This window comes from Perca flavescens, chromosome 4, assembly GCF_004354835.1.
Source record: "Perca flavescens isolate YP-PL-M2 chromosome 4, PFLA_1.0, whole genome shotgun sequence".
NCBI classification, from domain to species: Eukaryota; Metazoa; Chordata; class Actinopteri; order Perciformes; family Percidae; genus Perca; species Perca flavescens.
The window spans coordinates 22983024-23000001 of record NC_041334.1 but is presented as its reverse complement, the minus strand read 5'-3'; the positions used below and the strand labels follow the sequence as shown (position 1 = coordinate 23000001).

Here is a 16978-nt window from a genome sequence, read left to right as displayed (position 1 = left end):
TTGGTACACCTTAGGCCCCTTAGTACCACAGCCTACCTGAGCATTGTTTCTGACCTTGTCCATCCCTTTATGACCACCATGTACCCATCCTCTAATGGCTACTTCCAGCAGGATAATGCACCATGTCACAAAGCTCGAATCATTTCAAATTGGTTTCTTGAACATGACCATGAGTTCACTGTGCTAAAATGGCCCCCACAGTCAGCAGATCTCAACCCAATAGAACATCTTTGGGATGTGGTGGAACGGGAGCTTCGTGCCCTGGATGTGCATCCCACAAATCTCCATCAACTGCAAGATGCTATCCTATCAATATGGGCCAACATTTCTAAATCATTGTTGAATCAATGCTACGAAGAATTAAGGCAGTTCTGAAGGCGAAAGGGGGTCAAACACAGTATTAGTAGGGTGTGCCTAATAATCCTTTAGGTGAGTGTGTGTGTGTGTATATATATATATATATATATATATATATATATATATATATATATATATATATATATATATATATAGATATAGAGAGAGAGAGAGAGAGTTTTAGTATTCTGTATTTGGGTGGCTTGATTTTAGTTTCATGTATTCAAAAACATGTCTCTGTATACAACATGATCTGTATCATACTGCATAAATATCCTAATGCTCAATCACAACCAGATTAAGCAGCTAGAGGCATTCATTTAATTTTACTCTGCTTCAAGACTCTGCAATTAATTTATGCTCAAAGTGCTTCATAAAGTCACCAGGATGTTAACCATATGGGTTAGGAGAAAAATCAACATTACAAATGGGTAAAGTCCTATTTTTCCACAAGCCTTTGGGGTGTGGAACATTTTATTCATTTTGGCTGCACAATGTTCCCAGGCAGCGGAGAACTTGGTGTAGCATACAACTCTGTATTTCATTTAAAGACCTCTGTGCTATTGTTCCATCTATCAAAAGATGCAGAAGAAGCTACATTAAGCATTTGAGGCATACTTGTCTGTATATTATTCACTTGAACTCCTTGCCAGCTTCTTCGTAATTATGCATTACTCTGCAAAGGCTTGAATCATTCATCAAATGTAGCACAGTATTGCACAGTCCCTAGTAACAGTTTAAGTTCTAAAAATAACATGCTCACAAGAGAGTGAATGCAAATATGAATCTATTTGAGGTCTTGCTGATAAAATTATGCAGTTGAATCAAATTAGATTTGCTCATAATATTGTCTGCTTGTCACTTTATAATTAAGAATGATTAAAGTCACACAGGCCAACAGATTGTGTTGTTCAGTGGTCTATTTTAGCATAGATGTACATTGTTCTTTCTATATTAAACTTGTTTGCTTCCTCGATCATCAGCACAAGGCTGTTAATTGAGTATTTCACAGCAGAAAAAGTTGCCCTTGTCCTTGGCCATTATGCTAAACAGACTGACTGCTGCGACTGTCAGAACAGGGAACTGGCCTGCTCTCATTGAGATGCCTCCAGAGGCATGTAACTAGGCAACTGGGCAAGTATGGGGACCATGAGGGGTACATCTCCAAACAGCAAGGGACTACATATTTACTCTCTTTCTCGTTCTCGCTCTTTCATTCACATTTTCGCTCACACAATCGCAGACGATGGGGGAGGCATTTTTGAGATCCTTTATTGTAGATACAGAAAGAGCATTTAGAAGTGAATAAAGGGGCGTTTCTTCTGCTGGGCCATCTTTTCCATTGATACATTTTTTTTACAGAGTTTCTTTCAGTGTGCAGCAATCATGTGCATGGTTGAAACAGTCTGTCATAATGGAATCTTCAGCCATCTCAATGTTGCTCAACTGTTTCTAGTGTCTGAGTGAAGCTTTGTTTAGTGTGTGTGTGTGTGTGTGTGTGTGTGTGTGTGTGTGTGTGTGTGTGTGTGTGTGTGTGTGTGTGTGTGTGTGTGTGTGTGTGTGTAATCCACAGATGTAACCTCAAAATGATGTCCTACAGTATGTTCTTATGGTGTCATTGTAAATTTCTGTTATCCAAAATGAATTATTCAAGTTTTTGTTTGATGTATAATAGTATAGAAAGGCATAGTATAAAGAGTTTGGTCTTCTGTAATGCATAGCAGTGAATGAATTTATTGCGTTCAGCATCCAATTGATTTTTGTATGTACAGTACATTTATTTCAAATGTACTGTACATGCAAAAATCAATTGGATTGTGACACAAGAGATTTTTGAAAATGTCCTTGTCACTATCCCGATAGTGTATCAAATATATCACTCAGCCCCAGGCTCTGATATGATTTATGGTTTTATAATTTGTATATATACTATTTATAAATTCCATATCAACCGTATTTTCGAAAGATATTTTTTCTTCATTCTCAGACTATGAATAGGAGCGAGTTTCCAAGCAGAAAACCAAAGCAGTGTTGTAATCGAAAGAATGTCCGCAATTAGTTTTTTTTTCAAGACAAACTCCTCTGAAGGATCGCTCACCACAATGCATTTTGAGAAGCTGACCTATTTTATATTTTCCATGCTGTCTGCTGCAATCATCAGACATGCATCTCATATGCAGCACGTGTGCTACCCCAGCATTTGGACACCCCCGCGCTCCATCCCGCTACATGCACATATAACACACACACATAAGCACAGTGGAAAAATGCACTTTGACATCAAGTTTTATCCAGTTATGATGACTTTGTTATTTTATTAGTGCTTGTGCTTGACTGTATCCTCACATAGTTGTATTTACTATATCCACTGCTAAAAGAATGTGGGTTAAATTTTGACCTGCAGCGCTGTTTGGCAGGCAGAAGTGAGGCCCAGCATGTAAGCCAATTTCCCCCAAAGGCTTTATTTATTCTGAAGGTGGCATCTCCCTTTTTTATATGCAGAGATCCGTAACCAGCTGGTAGAGCAGTTCCGTTGTCTGGAGCAGCAGTCTGAGTCCCGGCTGCAGCTGCTGCAGGACCTGCAGGAGTTCTTCCGTCGAAAAGCTGAACTCCAGCTGGAGTACTCCAGAGGCCTGGACAAACTGGCCGAGCGCTACTCCGCCAAGATCCGCACGTCGAGAGAGCACCATCACTTCAAGTGAGTCTCACCACTGTCTGTCTGCTAAGCACTGGAACATCTGTATCCAATGTGTTTGACTGATAAACAACTGTTACATATTTAATACTGATCACTGGCACGCCACAGAGAGATGGAAAAAGAGAGATGAAGGCAGAGGAGGGATAAGCAAGAAAAAGGAGAGGAGGGATAAGAGCAGAATAAATGACCTGAAATAAAGCCAGGGCCAAGGAAGCTTGTGGCCTCAGGCTGCTGTGTTCCTCCCAACTAGGTCAGACTCTTTATCCACTCCTCCTCCTCCAGCCCCCTGTCTTTTCTATGTGGCTGTCATTAAATTTCCATTCTTACACGTCATGCTGGACTGCTACCCAAATACTAATATTTTCTCAATGGACAGAGAAAACAAATTAGAGCTATAGTTAGGAGTCTGAAGAAAGCAATAATGTGGGTTATTTTACTCAGATTGACCTCAAATGTTTGAAATGTTTGTGTACGGGAGATCTGTGGTCATAAAACAAACATACCGTGCAGGATGTTGAGTTTTTGCTGCTAAGATGCTCTGACCAACCTGCAGCTGGCTCTGACTTCCAGATCATTTTCTAACTGTATATGCTGCCCATGGCCATGTGGTCAAATGAATGATCAGAATTAATATGAATACATTTGAGTTTGTTCAATGACAATTTTAAGCCTAAACCTTTGCTCTTCACCTTGGAAATAGACCAATGAAGGCTGACAAATGTGCTTGAAACCTCCTGAAAAAACTAATAAATGGACATCGGTGAGTTAAGATGAATTTCTCAAATTAAAATCTTCTTGAAGAATCTGCTCTTCTCTAATACCCAGTGTAGTAGTATTGAATTAGCAGTGCAAGAAATCAAACTTACAGTAAAGGTGCTATAATTGATACGTTGTGCACCCTTTCATGTGACCTGGCTGGGTCAGGCATGCGTAATAAACACGTTAGTTTATTCAGGAGAGGTCTCTCCATCTCTCTTTCAGTCTCTCCGGCCATTTAGACATAAAGCGTAATCGTGGCGGAGAGCTCCCGTCACTGGGACGTTGATAAATGGAGCATTCCCTTAAAGGGAGACCCCTGAAAGAGACTCCCATTGCATGACTTCTCTCTGCACCCTGCTGTCCCAGATTCTACCCCGTCACATTAAATGGTCATCATTATATCTGTCTGTCAAAGGCTAGATTCACACTCTCAGACTACAATGGACCGACAAAGTCTCTATCATTAATAATCCCACGTGATCGTCTGGCTCTGCACTCGCTCTCTGTCGTTTAATTTTACTTTTTTTCAACTGCAAAACCTTAGTGCCCTTCTTTCTTATCTGGGATCTGTTCAGATTTTCATTTCTGATGAAGCTGGCAGGAGATTGTCAAGGAACATTTTCAAAACTGCCTGTAATAGACAGATGCAGCAAAAATATGATTATAACAGAATATGACGCTGTGTACCTGTTTTGAAAAGACAATATATCCAACATGTTTTACAGTAGTTAATAGACGCAGTATGTTTTTGTATTGTCAGTACACCGTAGTTCAGCTGGCTAGTGCTACTTCATGAGGCAGAGACCTTGTTGTGAAACAGGTATTGTTGTAGTTATTGTAGGCTGTCTTGTAGAAACCTCCTTCTGTCGTCTGACATGAGCAGTTCTGCATCAACTCTTTTGTGTCCCGAATACTACTATAGTCTTATTCTTATTCAAGAGCAGCCAACAGCCAAAGATGTACTGTCTGGTGCCTGGCATCCAATGTACAAGATCAAACACCGGCTCTGCTTGAAACAAGGGCCTATGGGAATAACTTGTTCATGTTTTTTATCAAAGTGTTAAAGGATGAAAGGAATGGAGATGCTGATGCCCAGCTTTCTGGATTACTGTACCTTTAGCATCACAAGTGCAACTCTTTAAACTCGCTGTTGACACCAAACTTTTTAGATTACTGTTCTATCATACTAGGATTGTGCTATTTTTTCAACATCATTCATCCAAATAGAAGGATAGAGTCATGCACTGACAGAGTCAACACTATGCATTAGTTTCTGAGAATATAGATTACAAATGTGGCGTTCAGACCTGGAAAAAATAACAGATAAGGTACATGTAAAAGTGATCTGAATGTGGTTTTACCGCCTAAAATATTATATCAAAGAAACTTTTTTCTAAAATATCAGGGCAACTCAACAGATTTTGGTATTAAAGCTTTAGTGCGTAACTTTTTGATATTAATTAACGTCCGTTACAGTCAAGCCATTGCCAAATGAGTTGCTACAAAGCTAATTAAGACTATCCGCTCCACACAACTCTCTCTGTATTTCTCAGTATGGCTATGTTCAGAAGATTGTGTCGTCCGGCGAATTTAGTGCCCAGAACTCAAGTGAAGATAATTACCTCTTCTGAAGAGTCAATCATGTTTTTTTAATCCTCGTGTCCTTCTGGGCTATTAACAACTGTGTGGAGGAGGGGTGGGGGCAGTGCACAATCACAGAAAGCTTGTATCATGTGGACGCACAAACAGTCTTGTTGTCATTACTTAGAATTCCTCATTTCCGCACTGTTTTAGATACATAAATGAAGCTGCAATTCGGCCCATATGATCTCATCTTAGTATAGCGCAGACGCTACACAAGCAGAAGATCGGAAAGTGAGCTTCACCAAGACAGCAAAACATCATAATTCACTTCAAAAAGAAAAGTAAAGTATGAATAAACCTCTCCAAGGATAAAATGATGAAAGTTTTGAAGCAGTTGACAGAAAACAAGTCAGGACTTACTCTTTCAATATGATCTTCAAAACTGAGATGAGAGTCAAAAATAACTTCTGCATTTCTGACTCAAGCTACAGTCGAAGATGCTGCCATGGATTGCTTTTTCATCAGATGATTTGAAGAGAGTCCAACAAATAATATAGAATTATTGCTTTCTAGACATAATTTGAAACTGTAGCATCTAGTCAAATTGTCAATGGTATTTGATTTTATGGGCACATAAAGTTGCATGTTAGCATATTCATAGAAACAAATGCAATGATAATGTAAATACAGAATAATTAAGGACCCACTGCTTCTGACAGTGTTGGAATGAACTCTTTCGAAAAGCAGCTTTCAGTGTGGCAGATTGCAAATAGCTAGTGAGGTGTAAATGTAGCTAGCCCACTAACCATTCATGAAAATGAATAGGTCACTTCATAATCATTGCATCACTCATCTTTGCTCAAGAACACCTTCCTTGAGTTTGCTACCTGAGGTTTAAGAAAGTCAGGATGTTGATGCAGATGGAGCTCAACCTTTGTGTGTTTCTTGCCAAAATAAGGAGGAGCGGGCAGCCTTAAGCAAGTTATATTTATAGTCACAAGCAACATAATTGTATTCAGTATGATAGGTTTCAATGTTTTAATTTTAATTTTATCTAGAAAATCAACTTCTCAGAGATATTCGCAGAGAGCTTTGCTGCCAATACTCCTTCTGACTGATTGTGTAATGAAAGGTTCTTTGGGTGCAAATCAACAGAGATGGCAATCGGTGTGTGAACTGAATATCCTTCCTCCTATCTACAAAGACATGCAAATGGTTAACAATCATTCATCTTAACTTCCCTTTTCTCCTTTCAACTGCCATTTAAAGAGAAATAAAGTTGGATTTGGATCAGATCCCAGCGTAGGTCAACTATCAGCCAAGAGCAAAAGGTTTTACACAGCTTTTAAGCAGGCTTTGTATAAAAAGTAGGATGCAGCATTTTTATGTTATAGTCACAATTGGTGGAGACCAGAAACAGAAACAGTTAAAAGCTCTCTAAATACAAAAGTTGGAGACAAACAACAAAGTCTATGGTGTGAGGATAATTGAACTCACATGCTCCCTCGAGCAAGGAGGCGAGGGCAGTCAGCATGCTTTCTGTGTGTCTTCCTCTGTGTGTGTTTGTGTGTGTGTGTGTGTGTGTGTGTGTGTGTGTGTGTGTGTGTGTGTGTGTGCGTGCACAGCTGCCTCCTTTTATTGCTGATTCCTCTCTACATGTGTAGTGACCCCTTGATCTCTAATACGTAAAGCCCCAGAGCTGCTACAAATGGATCGAATGTAAGATCTGTGCGGCCTGTAGGACAGTCTTCATTCTGTTTTATGTTACAGTACACAGACATGAAGCCCGATTACCAAGTATTTTCATGAGAGTTTAACTAAGCACACAACAATTTGTATTTTTAAAACAACAACCCAATTTTCTTACTTATGGGCAATATACTGTATGGTCTGAATATTGCGGGCAGCTTTGAAAAAATTGGTAATTGAAACTGACAGACGTTTTCATCTTTGTGAAGTCTTTCCTTGGCTCTTTCAGAAAGGACCAGAATCTCCTGTCCACTGTGAACTGCTGGTATTTGGTCTTGGACCAGACCAGGCGGGAAAGCAGAGACCACGCCACTCTCAGCGACATCTACAACAACAACGTCATTGTCCGTCTGGCACACGTGGGCGAGGATGTCATCAGACTCTTCAAAAAGGTCAGAATCTGAATTAATTGGAAGAGGGCATGTAACCCTGACCGTTACTAACGCACACCGTCACAGAACTTATCTGCTCAAATCGCATGACTGATGCCCACAGCTGGGAACTTGACGCCACACCAACAAAAACTATGTTGAATTTTATCAGGACACTGTATATTATTTCATACAAAATATTTTTTCTGACGACTAAGCTAAAACATTTCTCACTCATATGATTGATTCACTGTGTCATTGGCTCTTGCCGTGACCAATGATGTTTAATCAGTCCTTCAATTACAGTACACAGTACATTGTTTGCATGCAAGGTTCTCCCAACTACTTTATAATCTTGTTTCAAATGATGGCCATTATATTTTGGGCAGCACGGTGGCCCCTTGGTTATTGCTGTGGCCTCACAGCAAGAAGGTTCTGTGTTCAAATCCAGGCCTTTCTGTGTGGAGTTTGCATGTTCTCCCCGTGTCTGCGTGGGTTTTCTCCGGGTTCTCCGGTTTCCCCCACCACTAAAAATATGTTCCCCTCCCCCTCCCTAACTAGCTGATGTGTGGTGAGCGTTCTGGCGTCTGGCGTCGTAAGGCGTTGTATGGCTGCCGTGCATCACCCAGGTGGGTGCTACACATTAGTGGTGTTAGAGAGCAGTCCCCCCCCCCCCCCCAAATGCGCTTTGAGTGTCTATGATAAAGCGCTATATAAATGTAATAAATAATAATAATAATAATAATTAGGTAGACTATTCCCACCCATCACTGAGGTTTTTCCTACCTAAAATTACACCACTTTAGCCTTACAGTAGACCCTTGCTACCATGTACCACCTGTGTCTACAGTAAAGCTTAACACGGTTGGTGAGAGATTGTGTTTCTTTTTTTAACCTCCCCCATTCATCATGTGCATTGTCATTCTCAAAACCATGCTGTTTGCTGCCTATTTAGATCACTAACCTTGCTCTACACCTCATCACTCTTTCCCACTAATTTAATTTCACTCCAAATTTACATTAACTAGGACTCATTCAGTAACCTGCAGAGAATTAGATGTACCTTGTTTATTTTTTTCAAAATGTTAACCACACGGAATACATTTGTGTATGATACACAAATGGTAATGCCAATGAAACAAAAAATGTTTTGTTGTTGTTGTAAAGAACAAGAGTGATAATATCACTCTTGTTTTTACTCTCATATCTCAACTAGCATATGTACTGTATGTAATGTATGGTACGTGTGAGAGTAGCAGAGTGCCAGTGGTTCAGGGGCGGTGCCTTGGGGATCTCAGATCAGTGTTGTTTGACAGCCGCAGGAGTCTACCGTAATTTATGTCCTCTAGGGGCGTCTGCACTGTCATGATGGAAGCCTTTATGAGACTGTGATGACTTGCGGCCAGCATAAAGAGGAGGAATAATAGCTGGATGCAGAAAAACAGTCTCCCTCTGCAAGAATTTAGCTTAAATTGTGACAAACCTCTCCAAAACAATAACCCTGTTATGCTGTAGCATCCTGGTTCAGCTGCAGTGCAGTCTCTCTGCTAATGAATGACACATGCGGGGAAGGGAATGAATCAACTCGTATCTTAAAGGAACATGCCGACTTATTGGAAATTTAGCTTATTCACCGTAACCCCCAGAGTTAGACAAGTCCATACATACCCTTCTCATCTCCGTGCGTGCTGTAATGCTGTCTGTATGCTCCAGCGGCATCAGGCCAGCACAGAACATCAGGTGAATGGTTCCAGCTATCCTACTGCTCCGAATAAGTGACAAAATAACGCCAACATGTTCCTATTTACATGTTGTGATTTATAGAGTCACAGCGTGTACAAAAAACAACGTAACATGAGACACAGCCGTCTTCTAACTGTAAACAAACCGGGAACTATATTCTCAGGCGGAAGAATATAGTACTTGGGCGGAGTGATATGCTCGCAGCAACCCTGTCTGAGAATATAGTTCCCGGTTTGTTTACTGTTAGAAGATGGCTGTGTCTCATGTTACGTTGTTTTTTGTACACGCTGTGACTATACAAATCACAACATGTAAATAGGAACATGTTGGCGTTATTTTGTCACTTTTGTCACAATTGGGAGCAGTAGGCTAGTTGGAACCAGTTACCTGCAGGATCTGTGCTAGGCTAAGCTAATGCTGGAACCGTCAGACAGCGTTACAGCACGCACGGAGATGAGAAGGGTATGTATCGACTTGTCTTACTCTGGGGGTTACGGTGAATAAGCTAAAGTCCCAATAAGTCAGCGTGTTCCTTTAAGCCAAAGTTTAAATGTACTGAATGTGCTTAAATTTATATTATATTATAGTTTTGTATTTTTCATTAGATTTTATTTTTATTTCATTTTGACTTTTTGTTTTCAAATTCAGTTTAGTTTTAATTAGTTTTTAAAGCGGGTTTGCTAGTTCAGTTTATTCTTTGAAAATGCTTAGTTTTAGTGTAGTTTTTAATTAGTTTTAGTGCTAGTTTTAGTCTTTTTTTGTAATATGGGTTATTTGTCGGGGGATTCAAAAAGGTCAGAAAAAGTATTGTGTAATAATAACTCAACAAATACATCCTACAATTTTAGAAATATGTATTCACAATGTATTCAACAATAACACCAGTACATAAAATGTAGCCTACATATGGTCATAAATATGTAATATAAATAAATAATAAATAAATAACAGTCTACATGAGATGCTGCAGCAAGTGCAAAATGTGAAAGTGACGTGTTCTAGGAAAAAACCTTAATAGCCAAAAGACATACATGAACAGGTGTTTTGAACTTTGGTTCCGGTAAAGTGGCGCACTTTTTGAAGTCAATCGACTCACAGTTGTGTAGACATCCCAGTATCAATGCACATATATTAACCCACGCTTCCTCCCGCTTGTGGTGTTCCTGCGTATTTACTAACCAGTAACTATCGGGTTGCCAGTGAAACCCTTCCTGTGGTGTTCTCTGTCCTGCGGTTGTCTCCGTCATGCTGCCTGGCCCTGTACCCATACATCCATGCCATGTATGGCTTCTGTTTCGGGGAAAGGGGGCTTTGCGTTCTCCTCTACCTTGTTAAGGTAAGCTAGGTTAGCCTCCTTGTGTGCGCTTCTCAAATATACTTTCAAATTTCCCTTAAATAAATTGTCCAAATTTTTTACCACCTTCCACTGCAAGGCACTTGCTTTTCTGACACAGTCATACTCAAATAGGACTCTGCTGCTTTCTTCTGACTTTCGGTACCGCCATGATGCCAGGCGACGGGCACGGACATGTTGTGTTCAATTTGACGTGTAATGTCGGAATTTCTGGGTTCCCAGTCAGAAACTATACATGTCTACGGGAAATGTCATGGTTGGAAAGATATAACGCTATTTGCTCTATGAAAGACATTGACAAAGACAAAAACTAAGGACATTTACTTGATTATTTTATTTTATTTGTTAGTTTTGCAAACAGACATTACAGTTTTAGTTTAGTTATTGTTTTTTTGTAATGCCTCGTTTTTATTTTTATTTCAGTTGACGACAATGTTTTTTCCCACCTAGTTTTTATTATTTTGTACGTTTTCGTTAACGATTATAATCTTGGTCACATGTGAAAATGCAAGGTTGCTGACTTGACAAGTGGTCCCTGAGAGGTGGCAAAAAACAGGATTGATTGGGCTAAGTGTCGCTCCATATCCCCTCAACAGGATTTCCAGAGTCACTCTCCGCTGGCCCCTTTCCTCCTCCTGGGCTATAAGCCCTTTCATGGGACATGTCCAATTCATCATAGGCTCTTAGACCCTGTTATTGAGCTGAAACTGTGACACAACTCCTTGGGAAATGTTCGGCAGTTACTGCACTGTACTATTTGTGTCTGCATGTGCCCTTTGGGCATTGTATTAGATCTTTTCTGGTGCAGAGTAATGACAGCTTTTCAACGCCTGCTGACATCCCTCACATACAAAACATAACTGGCACACAGCCTTCAAGTTTTTTACTGGTGGGGTAGGCAATTCTATTAGATAACCCAGTTTTTAGTTTTAGATGTTTGAATATGTTTCCTTTTAAATGTGCCAGTGAAACAATTACCTATTTTTCTCTTTTACAGAGCAAAGACATCGGGGTGCAGATGCATGAGGAGTTAGTGAAAGTCACCAATGAGCTCTACACTGTGAGTTAATATCATTGTCCCTACCTAACCTTTCTTTGTCTACACCAGGTTGCCTGTTTTGCCTTCCCTAAATGATAGCCTCGTCAATCCTGAGCTTTTTCCACACTCAAACCTGTAACCTGTGAAGCAGCTGGCCTGACACTGCACATGGCAGATATGCCTTATCAGCAGTGCAGTCTCTAACAGGTCATTTCTTCCATCTCCTGAGGTCGTGAAAGGAGAAAATTAGCATTCTTCCTCCCACTGTAAATTTCGACATCAGTTGAAGGGGAGAGCGTTCTTGCCCCTGGCAGTTCCTCAAGCGGACGCAGCAGTCTGTGCTGCAGAGGAGCACACAGTAAACATGAGCTGCTGTAATAGTTTCAGCTAATGTTACATGTAATCGCACACAAACGTTTGTCTGTTGTCACTCCTTCTATTGTTAGGTTGTACTGTAAATACAATAGACACCCCCCATGTGGAGACACGTGTACACACACACGTCATTAAACACACAGAAATGATTTGTGTGGTAGTGAACATAGACAATAACTGCATTTATTGCTGATCCCTCCTCATTTGACTGCCAAAAATTAACTGATGCAGTTATATGATCTGCTGTATGTGGGACAGAGTGCTACAAACACATCAGATTGCTTCCTTCTGGGTCTTATTACTGCTCAGTGATATCATGGTACTTAGTTATCGTTCAATAGATAATTAGCAAAAATAATCTGTTAATTCAAAACAGCAGCAAAAAAAGAGTTAATTTAAAAGCTAGGGGTAATTGAATTGCTAGGGGTAAAAGAACACAGGAGTACAAGTATTTTTTTAGGCAAGCGGGGGAACTGCAGGTTGTGAAATGAAATATCCAAAATCCAGGCCTTAATTGGCTGTAACCTCAGTTCAATATAGCATATAAACTCTTAAAATGAAGTCTGATAGGTCGTTTGTTGAAATAGGGTTAGTCACTATCTCCTCTATATTTATATAGGTGGGCAAACACATTTTTGTCTCAGTGCATGCATTGTCTTAGTCTGGCGGTGCCGCCGCTAGCTTAGCTTAGCGTAATGGATGGAATCCTTTGTTGCTGTTAGCATGTCGTGAGTAAAAGTGACCCCAACAACAACAAAAACAAAACGTAATTACTTCTTGTGGCCTGCGTATTCACAACAAGTAAAAATTGCAATGCAGATTAAGACTAGACGATTTCCTAGGCAGATATTGACTTGGGACTATATTGGGTGGAAGTAGGCTATATCATATCGGCAGTCCGCGGGGTTCGGTGGTCTGCTGCCCGTCCAGTAACCCAGAAACAGCGACTTTGCGCTGGCCACAGAGCCCAGCGGGCTGCCTGCCGCGGAGCCCCGCCGATCTCAGTCAGGGCAGCGGCATTTGGTTGTCCACTAACCCAGAAACCGTGACTTTGCACCGGCCGCAGAGCCCCGCGGGCTGCCAATATCTCTGTGCCCGATTGTAATTTGATCATACTGTTATAGCGACTAGCTTAGGTATTATAGAATTTAACTTTATATAGGTAAAAAAAAAAGACAATTTCTGCTTAATTAATTATTTTATTTAAAAAATATCCACTTTTGGCTATTTATTGCACACTTAATCATCTGCATCATAGCTTTGTGGGCGGATCTCGGGCGCTGTTGCTATTATACCGGCGGGATAAATGACTCTTGCGCCCGACGCAAATCTAAAATGGGTTGGTCTGAAGTAGCTACATTACTCATTAGTGTGGTTTGGGCGTAATGTGCAATAAACCAATCAGAGCGTTATCTCACATTCCCTTTTAAGAGCAGGCATACTTGTTCCATGGCGGATTGCTATTACAATGGCGGATTTGCTCTTAATACATCCATGGGCGCACGCCAGGAGCGGTTCACAGCCAAGGAGACCGACGTTTGCTATTGATTTTTTTTTTGGACAAAATGTAAATAAAGAAATGTCACAAAAACATTACTTTCCGATGTTTTGAGCTCACTCTCACTGAATCACGAGGTTATGAATGCATGGTGATATTTTTGCAATGTAGTCTAACATTAGACCGGTATTACCTCACTATAGACGATGCAGCTCTTCTGTCTCTTCTCTCCCGTGCTGCTGCTGTGGCATTTGGGTTAAGTGGCATCGGCACATGCAGTTCAACATCACATCTCCTTAAGTCCTCTAATATTTCCTCATTTATGTCATCAACACATCCATGATTCATGGAAATGGGAACTGCTGGGTCCGTGAGAAGAGAGAAGCAAAGTGTATGCGCGGTGTGCACACTCTACATTACGGCCAAGCCTTCCCCCTTAAAATAGCATCTGAATAACGCGCCACTGACTTTAGACTAGGTTCTTCCTGGTCAATGGCGGAATTGTTTTCTGAAACTGCAAAATAGCATCAGGGAATGTTTGTGCTGGAACACGCCTCCTCTTTTTCCCTAATTTACCGACGTGAGTCTGTGGAGGGCGTCGGGTGCAAAATAGGAATGATGCATGCGTCGGTGTACAAAGTCAATTGCGCTGGGTGCAAGATAGGGCCCATAATGTTATAGAAAAGTGTTTAATGTCAGTGATTATTGAAGACTAGTCACTCATTTTAAAAGGGTGTTTGGTACAGGTGAATGTGCAGCAAAACGCTAATAGTTGCATGTAAAAAAACACACTAGAAATATTCTCACATGTAACACTATACAGCACTTTACTGCTTTACTGATATTGATTTTTTTCCTCTCTCTGATTCATGCATTATTAAATGCCCGTCTGCAGCTCCTGAACACAGCATAAGGTATTGCAGTAGTCTGTTAAGATTTGGGCTACATAAAGTTATATAGTTTAAATGAACTTGTATAATTAGTTTGTATTAGCAGTTATGAGTTAAATGCAAAATTAGGTATTAGGTATTTTCATTTTTTTCAGCCTGCTGGTCTCTGCTATTGATCTGCAGCAGGATGTTTGTGAAAATCAAGTAGTTTCTTGTTTCGCGGGTTGCAGGGAAGGTTGCTCACTGTGACTTTGTAACCTCCTTCCTCCCCTGCTGATCGATCTCGCTATCATTTGCACGCCTGCTTCAGTCAGGGTTGCTAGGAAACCAAAACTTGAGAGTGAGTGATGAAGGGGCAGATGTTGTTTGATTGTACTGCTGATGCAGGGTTACTAGTTAAACATTGACATGTGGTCTCTTAAATAAAACCACAAAACATGAATCTGTTTATGACACTTAATGACAAACTCCTCTAAAGCAATCTGAACGGGAATGTAGATTGTATTTCGAGCAGTTTTATTGAAACCTTTTCACATATGTTTTTGTTTCACACCCATTTGTCAAGAAGAAGTTTGGTTTTATTCCAGTAGCCATGACTGCAATAAAAGAGATGGTCAGTTTACTTTGTGTATACAAGTGATGAATACACTTGCCCTTTTTGCACTTTTTGACACAATGTTATGAATGCTACTGACCTTAACCCTTTATCTTTTTACTTTTAATATGTACAGTATCATATTTAGTAATTTCTGTATTTTCTGTTTAATGCATGTGAATTATCTTGTGTTTGCTAACTAGCTTGCCTAGAATTGACCATTGAGGGACAAATAAAGTGCTTTGAATTGAGCAAAATAATTAAAAAATGAGACAGATTTTAAGTAATATTCATTTAAAAATCTGCCGCATTACAAGTAGTTATATGTGACGGATAACAATATTTTAGCATGTGGTTCTGCATACATCTTCTATTCCTCCACATCCATTTTCATCCAAGTCCTTGTTTGACTATGATGTCCTTGGTCCTTAGTAGAGATTGACAGGACATGTATGTTTCTACAGGTGATGAAAACGTACCACATGTACCACACTGAGAGTCTCAGTGCTGAGAGCAAGCTGAAGGAGGCAGAGAAACAGGAAGAGAAGCACATTGGAAAGGCCAATGACATTGGGTCCAGCCTGCTGCGGTATGGTCATGATGAACGTCCACAGCGACGGAGCTCTGTCAAGAAGATGGAGAAAATGAAGGAAAAGGTCTGTTTTGCAATGCAATGCAATGCATTTGTAATGAACGTCTTGAATATCACCAGTTGCTGTTTGCACAAATTGCATTGGAAAATGCAGTTAATACTACAAGGAGGCCATATCTACATTGTGCAAAGTAATACATATATACTGTATTGACAGAGTATGTAAGATAAAATCTGATTGATGTGGTAATGCTTTCTTTGAGTACATTAGGAATCCATTTTGCATCCTGACATTGGTGGGACTCCCTCTTCCCCTCTCTCCCTAGAGACAAGCCAAGTACTCTGAAAACAAGATGAAATGCACAAAGGCCCGGAACGACTATCTTCTCAATCTGGCAGCTACCAATGCCCTGGTGGCCAAATACTACATCCATGATGTCTCAGACATGATAGATGTAAGTAATTACTACCTTTTTAAGTCTCAGTGCTTCTCTCTCAAGCTCTAGGCCTTTTATTGGTTTATAATTACTATATGTATGTTTTACTTCTTGTCCTCAGTGTTGTGACTTAGGTTTCCATGCAAGCCTGGCACGCACCTTGAGAACCTACCTGTCTGCAGAGTATAGTCTGGAGACTTCTCGCCACGAGGGTCTGGATTTGCTGGAGGGAGCAGTAGATGCCATGGACATCAGAGGAGACAAGCTGAAATTTATGGACACACACAGCCAGATCTTCTGTCCTCCATCACGCTTTGACTATCAGCCACACATGGGGGACGAGGTGAGTCACTAGAGAATAGTTCTGTAAGAATGGTTTGTTTGTAGGTCTGAGCTCTTAAAAAAGAGTGCATCTCATCACATTCTCTATGTTTAATCCTCCTGGTAAACTTCCCTTTCTTTCTTAATCCCAGGTGTGTCAGGTGAGTGCACAGCAGCCTGTCCAGACAGAGCTCTTGATGCGCTACCACCAGCTGCAGTCTCGCCTTGCCACGCTGAGGATAGAAAATGAAGAGGTGAGGGAGTGCATACAAGTCTCAGAAGGCTGAAGGGAGCCAGTGTCAGCGTTTCATTTCAAAATGAAGCAAGCTCAATGCAAGTGTGCTATACACAGTAATGTTTTTTTCTGCTGACTCAGAAGAGGACATATGGCCACATATACTCAGTATACCAATCATATACTGAGTCATATGTTCTCATTTACAGTAAATGCAGGGTTTCCTCCAGGAAGTTGTTAAACTGAGGTGTTAAGCCACTCAGATCTTTATGTAAGTCATCCTTTGACCCATTTAGTATAATGGGTCAATAGCCACACTCATTAAATATGTGTATTTTGACGCGTGAAATAACACCTCTGCTCTTTTTACTCTGAAGGTTA

At 40.5% G+C, this 16978-nt stretch overlaps 1 protein-coding gene across 2 annotated transcripts in view; it reads left to right on the top strand.

Moving 5' to 3' along the window:
- LOC114553903 (SLIT-ROBO Rho GTPase-activating protein 3) overlaps positions 1–16978 on the top strand; it is a 39184-nt gene that overhangs the window by 7699 nt on the left and 14507 nt on the right. For both annotated transcript variants that reach the window (XM_028575361.1, XM_028575360.1), the window contains exons 2-8: positions 2860–3055; positions 7377–7539; positions 11613–11675; positions 15477–15668; positions 15931–16059; positions 16163–16384; positions 16515–16616. In XM_028575361.1, coding sequence (XP_028431162.1) covers positions 2860–3055; positions 7377–7539; positions 11613–11675; positions 15477–15668; positions 15931–16059; positions 16163–16384; positions 16515–16616 — 1067 coding nt within the window. The remainder of the gene's footprint in view (positions 1–2859; positions 3056–7376; positions 7540–11612; positions 11676–15476; positions 15669–15930; positions 16060–16162; positions 16385–16514; positions 16617–16978) is intronic.